The 8,150-nt window shown below is 31.6% G+C and overlaps 1 protein-coding gene across 1 annotated transcript; it reads right to left on the bottom strand.

The window, feature by feature from the left end:
- Nucleotides 1–4,622: 4,622 nt before the first annotated feature.
- LOC145314285 (uncharacterized) lies at nt 4,623–7,675 on the bottom strand. The gene is made up of 4 exons (XM_080154141.1): nt 7,297–7,675; nt 6,741–6,820; nt 5,694–5,844; nt 4,623–4,655 (listed from the first exon to the last, which is right to left on the bottom strand). The coding sequence occupies exons 1-4, from the start codon at nt 7,657–7,659 to the stop codon at nt 4,623–4,625; spliced, it is 627 nt and encodes a 208-aa protein (XP_080010267.1). The 5' UTR covers nt 7,660–7,675.
- Nucleotides 7,676–8,150: the final 475 nt, after the last annotated feature.

Here is an 8,150-nt window from a genome sequence, read left to right as displayed (position 1 = left end):
TAATCAAGAGATTCATATTAATACAAAAGCTTTAATAGCAACATAAACATAAAGTTAGTGTTTATTAAGAATTAAGAATACACAGATGCAGATATCTTTGTTTACAAACAAGGGCGTCCACAAGATTTTTACTAGGGGGAGGGGGTTAAAATGTTTTATAAAGCCAGGGAATTATTCACCCCACCAGCCATATAACTCGAAAATCAGAATATCGAAAATTAATAATTATATAATTTAAGTTAGGAGGGTTCAAGCATATACGTCCAAGGGTGGGGGTAAGGTGGTATTTGCCCCCCCCCCTCCCCCTACAATAAACTTTAACTTTAACCCCTCAAAATTAAAAAAATGTATGATTACCCCCCCGTAACCTTTAAAAACCTTCATTTTAACCCCCTTAAAAGAAAAAGCTTTGACGTTTAAGGAAAAAGTTTTTTATTTATATGCCCCCCCCCCCTTCCAGATTTTTTACAGTGGTAAGAGAGGGGGATACAATCTGTCTCCCCATGTGCACGCCTTTGTTTACAAAATAGATCCTCCTCTCCTAGTATTCTTGTTTATTTGAACATTTATTTGTGTAAACAAAAATAATGCAGCCCTACCCAGACTTACAGATATAATACATAAACAGATAGATAAATAAATTGATGAATAAAAAGATAAATGGATAGATAAATAGATAGATAGATAAATAGTTAGATAAATATAAAGAAAAATAAATAGATAGATAAATAAATACCCAGACTTACACAGAAATAAAATAAATGACGCCATGTTTTATAGTCACTATAAAAAGCTTCATTTTAAAATATTTCATACCATGTTAGTTCATCTAATATTTTATACACTAAAAGATTGCAAGGAAATATTACTTTTTATTAGAATTTAGTACGGAATAGATTAGACCTTTTTCTCTGGAAGTGTCATATTTTTGCCTGCAATTAATACTATTTTACTTGTTTTAATCTAAATTACTAAAAGCGCATGGTCAAATGAAATACTTTAGAACGATTACACTTTTACTCTGCAAAATTTGGGATTCCAGTCAGGGTTAGGGAATTGGAAGTATAAAAATTATGTTTATCATGAGAATATTTCTACTGTATTAATTACTACTATCGATTACGCCTCTAGTGGCAATTGAGGGAAGGTGGGGGGAGTCGATTTTCTTTGGACCCTCCCCAAAAGTAATTCTAAACCTTTCCAGAAACACATATGAAGATTAACTTTGAAGGATAACAATATAGGTTCAGCGGTTATCGAGATCCTCCACTACATATAAATAGACAGACAGACATCCTGTTACTTGTATGAAAGGATTGACAAAGATCAATTTCAATTTTGGTAGTGACATAAACTAGTAAAATACTTTTGGGAATAGTCCTTTTCGTAACATCGCCCCATAAGGGGCGATTCGTCGTATTTTTAAAATGGCTTTTTATAGGTTAGGTTATATTGGGTTAGGTGATTACCCCACTGGGCTAGGTAATTGGACCTGCAGGGTTAGAGCCCCCCCGCCCGTAAGGGCTAGAAATAGGAGAAAAGCTACTGTGAAAAATACGGAGAATCGCCCCATAAGGTGCGATGTTACGAAAGGGACTATACCCATACTTTTTCATCGGTGTAGAAATAGTAACACTAAATAGAAATGTTTTATAGATACTGTATGATACCATACAATAAATGTGCATAAAATCTTATCTTCCATTTTTAAGTTTTCCTAATGCCAATCTCAGTTGCTGATTGCAGTGCTCTACTCTACATAATAGTAAACAACAAAACAAAGAAGTAAAACAAACAAAGACAGTTCTGATATATTCCAGTATGGCTGCAAAACCGATTAATAACTACTGGATTAGAACCGGTTCTGTGAGCCATACTGAAAAATTATGTATCGTATCGTATTATAAACAATTTTCCATGATAAATAAAATAAAAGTTATATAATTAATACCAGTATTGTTTGCACGGGCCTGCGACCACTTTGAATTAAACTTTTCAAAATCTTTATTAATATTCATTTTCCATAATACAATCCACGGAAAGCTGTCTTTAATATTATGCGATAAATAACTAATATACATGTTAAATAGATAAAAATATTAGTCATAAACAGAAAACATTTCTAGAAAATTAGTTAAAATACTGACATTTTAAAAAATAAGTTTTTTTGAATAAATCTTCTCTAAAAGGTCAAACGTGTTTGTCCGTCTGTCTGTCTGTCCGTCGTCGGTCAGGTAGTCAGTCCGTTATACTATTTGAAAATATGATTTTTGGTCATATATCTTTATTATAATTTAAAATTTTGATATAATAGAATTAATTTAATATGAACTAATTAATAATTGAGAATTTAATGTTTTCAGAACAAAACAAGGATGGCAACATCCATAAAAAGTGAAGCTCTGAAATCAAATGGTAGAACAAACGAATATGAACACTCGTAGAGTGTCAAAACTTACAAAAGCCACATGTTGAAATGGGTATTCTGGAAAATATTATAGAGTTGCTATACTTTCTAGATCATGAATTACTATTCCAGGAATCACAATCGAAATTTTGAAATCAATGAGTCAATTGTGACAAGCATAATTAACAAAAAGACCTAACTGTGACTGACGGACGTACGGACTCTATTTAAAAAAGCGTCGCTTTTAAAAATTAAGCGCATTGACATAATTTCTACTTATCTGTAAATACAATTGCCATAAATATTTGTTTTACCCCAGTAATGTTTACTTAAAATTTTTTTTCTTTAAATGATTAAACTTAACTTTTTTTATAAACTTTTCTGTTTAAATAAAAGTATTTGTAAAAGTTCATGTAAATAGTGAAAAAAAATATTTATCCCTTCGTATTGAATGTTTGTCTGTAAAACTCTAGTAAAGCATAAACAAAAGAGAGAGAAACGAGGGGCAACAACTCTACTGAACATTCATTGGCGTAGTAAGCAAGGTTCTTTTTGAAAATATGGGAATACATAGTTGTTTACTGCATCGAATTATAGACAGCTTTCCGCAGATAGCAAAATGAAAAGTAGCCCCGAGGGACCGAAGGCCCAAGCTAACAAAACTGGTATTAATATTACGATTTTGAATCAAAAATTTGTGGAAAATTGTGTATAATATGATACGATACATGATTTTCACAATGGCTCGGAACCGGTTAGGGATAATGACCGGTTTCTATGTCAGCTGGTTTTTGAAGTAATCAAACAAATTGATATAAAAAAAATTATTCCCCCCTCCCCCCAATAGAAATACCAACTACGCCTTATTATTTTGCCCTCCCCTGACTCATTGTAAAGTAAACAACTCGATAAAACGTAGAGAAAATAAAACTTTTTCGTCCTGATCGATAAAAGGATACACAGCTATACAGGACAGGATCCAAACTTTGCATAATAACATTTTATTGGGAAAATTAATGTTCAACACAAAATAATAATGTCTCATTACTTTGAAAGGTGGGGGAAATTGGTCTATACCCTCCAATGGCAATTAGAAAGAAAAGGGGTAAGTTGGTCTAATTTATTATTGGGAGTTTATTTAAAAGGTTTATAAATGTGACGTGGAAAGGGAGGGGGGGGGGGGGGAAGGTTGTAATGAAAATAACACTAAATGAAAACAAATTTTGCAGGGCTCTCTCTGAAAGCAAATTATCCAGGGACAGAGATAGGGCAAAGGATGAAATAGTTATTTCCCCCAAAATTTGCTGGTCTTGCATTATATCTTGGTGTCTGTTTGGGGATAAACGTTGTGTGGAATAGTTTAATTGCCAGTGTCCTCCCCATCCCTGTAATTATATAAACATTTTGGAAAGAAAGAGAGTAGTAATATTGCTATTTGCAAATTTATACACAATTTAATATCAGAGAGGGATTATAATTTTATTGAATTTGCAAAACTTGATTACATTAATATGTTATATTTTAAATGTAATGTAATCTTTAAAGCTGGCTTCAGGGGCGTGCACAGAGTTTTGCAAGGAGGTGTAAATCTTTGAGGGGATGGAGAAACGGTAAAAGCATTCCTATGAAATTTAATTAGGAGGTGTTGCCACCCCTCTACACGAGCATGGCTTTATCTTGGTTTTATTGAAAGGTTAGTCCTTCACAAGAATATACATATTTTCCAGCGGAATAAAGCCGGTTATAAGCCATGAAAATATTTATTCTTTAATGGTTTATTTTAAAATTTACGTATTAGCGGTCAACTATCAGCAGCTCGTGTAAGTATGTGTTTATGGGTATATGACAAGCTAAAATAAGTATCCTCAAAATGAACAAAATCAAAAAAAGGAAGAAAATCAACTGGTAATTGATATAGAATATGCGGGAAAAATAATGACTGGGAAAAATTGTCGTCAATTTAGGTTACTAATCACTTATTGGTCAGTTCGTTCATCCAATATGAGGAGACTGGATGGGGTTAGCCAGCTACATGTTTGACTTTATTAGGGTACAAAATAATCTTGTGTAAGATCCAGGAAATCCATTCAAATGGTCAATTTATTAGAAGAAAAAAAGTAATATAATCAATTTATCTAAATATAACAAGGAAATATTGATTTCAATTAATGAAAATTATTACGCATTTCAAACGTAATAAAAACATTTTTTATTATTATATAAATAATTTAGTTTCTTTGTCGATGTCCTAGTTAAAAAGAAATGTTTATTTTTCTGTAGTATAAATACATTTAATGTGTTTTGTTTCAAATATTTATAATCGGACAAATCGGAAAGAGATTATTTATGATTTATGGCCAAAACATTGACTATTTACAAATACAGCTTTGTATATTTATATGTACAGTACTAGTAATTTAAACAAATATTTTATATATCAAATACTTCATACTTCTTTCTTTACAATTTCAGATTGTTATTGAATTTAAATATTCTTAACAAGAATGATAATATTCTTAGAAGCTAATTTATACAGTATTATATTCTTAATCAAAAATTACAGGAAATTTTAAAAATTTCTTTTCTTTAAAAAAAACTTAAGATAATTAAATAAATCATTAATTAAACCTCTGACTGTTGTTACGGGTTGTCCAACACGGCCCCTAAACAGCTTTTCTTCCCGGAATAAAAAATTCTTTTGATTATTACCCAATTAGTCCAAATAAAACATTGAACTGTAAATTATAATGGTCCCGAAGCTTTTAAAACATGTTAAACATTCGTTACTTTGGGAATTCAAAGAAAATCATATTAGGATAATAAAAATACTTTCCAACCATTTTTTATTTAAAATAGGATTAATTTTGTTTATCATAATTAAGGGTGTACATAAATGTAACAGCCATTAATCTATCCCTAAAGCTCCTTGAACAATTCTCACAGTTTTTCAATCCTCGTCATGCGCATAATTAGTTTAGCCAAGGAGTCGAACCCGTCACCTCATAACAACAAGTGGCGTTTTTACACTTTACACCAAAATTGGGGTATAGTCCCTTTAGTGACAACGCCTCTTAGGGGGCGTTTTGTCTTATTTTCAGAGTAGCTTTTGATAGGTTATTTTAGGTTAGGTGATTGCCCCGCAAGGTCAGGTAATTGGCCCCGCAGGTGCTAGAAATAGGAGAAAATCTACTGTTAAAATACGACGAAACGCCTATTAAGAGGCATTGTCACAAAAGGGACTATACCCCAAAATAGTTGTATGTGTAATGAAAATAGATAACCCTACCTTTTTACTGAATGTATTATTGCCAGGTTGTCTGAAGGGAAGCGCGTATGTTGAAGGCGTAGTGAAGCCTGTATGTTTCACAGGTAAGAACTGGCTGGCTGGTGGCTTCAATACAACCTGTTCACTACCATCCCAGCAACTAGCCAAGATCCTGAACAATTAAGTGTGAATTGATTAGCAGCCTCGCAACTAGATATATAATCAACTATTTCTAGTAGCGAAGCTACTCTATAACTAACCATGTCTGTCCGCTAGTCCGTCCGTAACGCTATGAAGGAAAAGTTATTTTCTCAGCTCCTATTTAAATAGATAGATGAAATTCCTAGCGAAGATTCACCGTATAAATGAACATAGTCATACAGTATATAATTTTCATGTTCCGTCGGTCTCTCTTGGTTGAATATGTATCTTTTCTATAACTCTGTTTGTTTGTTCATTCATGATTTTCGTTTTGATAATGTCATCCTTGTTTGTAACTAATTTTATTTGATATGGTACTCTGCAATAGGGCGGGTTCATATCGGAATAAGACAAAGAGGGGATATGCAACAGATAAAATTAACCTTTAAAACATTTCTGACCAAAACAGAATTTTAAAAAATTGAGTTTTAGAACGCGACCACTAAAAAATATATTTGATTACTTATTACATTTACAAATAGCTATACATTTGAATGTCTGGTCGTCAGCGGTTTTAAGATTTAGGATAAATTTTAAATCATCCAGAGGTGTATTATACTCATACAAAACATTTGCAGATCCCCGCTTTGGCCTTAGAAAAAAAATGTCCAAAATCGACCCACCCTACTCTGCAACTCCTAATTTGTTCTTCTATAACTATGACTCTCTTTACCAATTTTATCTTTACATCTATATATAAATCCAATTATATACAAACCTGGTTCCTAAAGGGCAAATCTCTATTTATCAATTTATCTATCTATCTATATTGAAACCTTGTTCCATGAGGTAGGTACCTTGATAACTATATATGTCCATCTGTCTATCTATCTATCCATCAATCTAACTATCTATGTATATTAAAACCTTGTTCCAGGTGGTAGATCCTTCGGATTGACTCTATCTTCTCCGGAAATAATTTCAACCTTAGGCCTACTCTCAGCATCCTACAATATTGTTAAAAGTTAAAAAACAAGGATGATTATATCCATAAAATAGAATCTCTAAAACGCTAGAACAAACAAGATTTGACATTTGTAGAGTGTCAGAACTGAATAAACAAAATATAACCATATAGATCGAAACAAAATTAAAAGTAAATTTGTTGCAAAACTGCATAAATACAGGATACTGTTTTGACTTGATGAAAGGGATGCTCCCTTATATTATTGTACCTTGTTGTAATTGGAATCAGTATTTCAAAAAACAGATAAATAAGACGATCATATCATATACAAAAATTTTGTCAAAAAGGTTAAAAATCAACATGTTTTAAATGAACATTCTGGTAAAGATTACAGAGTTTCTACGCATCTTAAATTTTACCATACTGTTTAGGAATCATAATGCAAAGTTTGAAATCGAATAGACAATTCTTACATGTCTAAATAATTTGACTAAAAGTAATATTTTTAAGACTCACCTTTTCATATCTATCACTAAATTTCTCATCAAACACCGAACTTTTGGAAGACTTGAGACTAATCACCAATCTTTTATCACGCGGATACTTCCGCTGGATTTTAGATTTGTGCTGTTTTAATAAATCACTTCTGTTGTCACTCTCACTTAGTTTAATTAGAGCCACATCATTATTTAGCATTTCTAGCCCACTCTTTCTACGCAGCAACGCTTTCTGGCGTTCATTCATTGTGAACTGAGCATTTTGTGGAGTTCCGCAAGGCTCTCTCATTTGTTCTTTGATATTGTATAATAGTTTTGGTTGAGGTAGAGTTGTCATCATGGCAAGATTGTTGTTACCCGTCGTCGTAGATTTGGTTGACATTTTGATTTGAATTCTATTTACATTTCTGAATATGGATTAATTTTTTATATAACTAAATAATTTTGTCTTCTTGTGTAAAATTTGCAATATTTACCTTTAGAATATTGGTTTCAATTTTAAGAGAGGGAAAACAGCAGCAACATAAACTTTGATTTAGCTTACATATTTTATGAGAAAGATACTATTCATTTTAATATTAGTATCGCTTATTGCACTTATTTTTTTTATTTCAAGCTGGGATAACAACATCAATGAAGTCAAAAATTCTGTACTAAAAAATGATTAAATAATGAACATACTAAGTTTTTTGCTTCAATTATAGAGCTTTATTTATATGTATTTGTCAATTAAGTATATTAAACTATGTAAAGTTTCAAAATGATCAGGCAATTCTTAAATCTATAAAAGTAAAACCTCAAGGTAACAAGCGCACTTAACCTAACTATCAAATAACTTTGACTTATGTTAATTTTTACAAGATTAAACTTAAA

The sequence above is a fragment of the Acartia tonsa genome, chromosome 3 (assembly GCF_053477335.1).
Source record: "Acartia tonsa isolate MP-2025a chromosome 3, ASM5347733v1, whole genome shotgun sequence".
Taxonomy (NCBI): Eukaryota; Metazoa; Arthropoda; class Copepoda; order Calanoida; family Acartiidae; genus Acartia; species Acartia tonsa.
The sequence above is the reverse complement of the archived record's forward strand: the minus strand, read 5'-3'. Positions and strand labels throughout refer to the sequence as shown.

Bases quoted from the DNA above. Each gene is read 5' to 3' on its own strand.
- LOC145314285 (XM_080154141.1), bottom strand. From the start codon at position 7,659: ATGTCAACCAAATCTACGACGACGGGTAACAACAATCTTGCCATGATG. The intron at 5,845-6,740 runs GTTTTAATATAC...TTAATTGTTCAG, and splicing joins GATCTACCACCTGGAACAAG to GATCTTGGCTAGTTGCTGGG. The intron at 4,656-5,693 runs GTAGGGTTATCT...CTTTTTAACTAG, and splicing joins ATAATACATTCAGTAAAAAG to GACATCGACAAAGAAACTAA.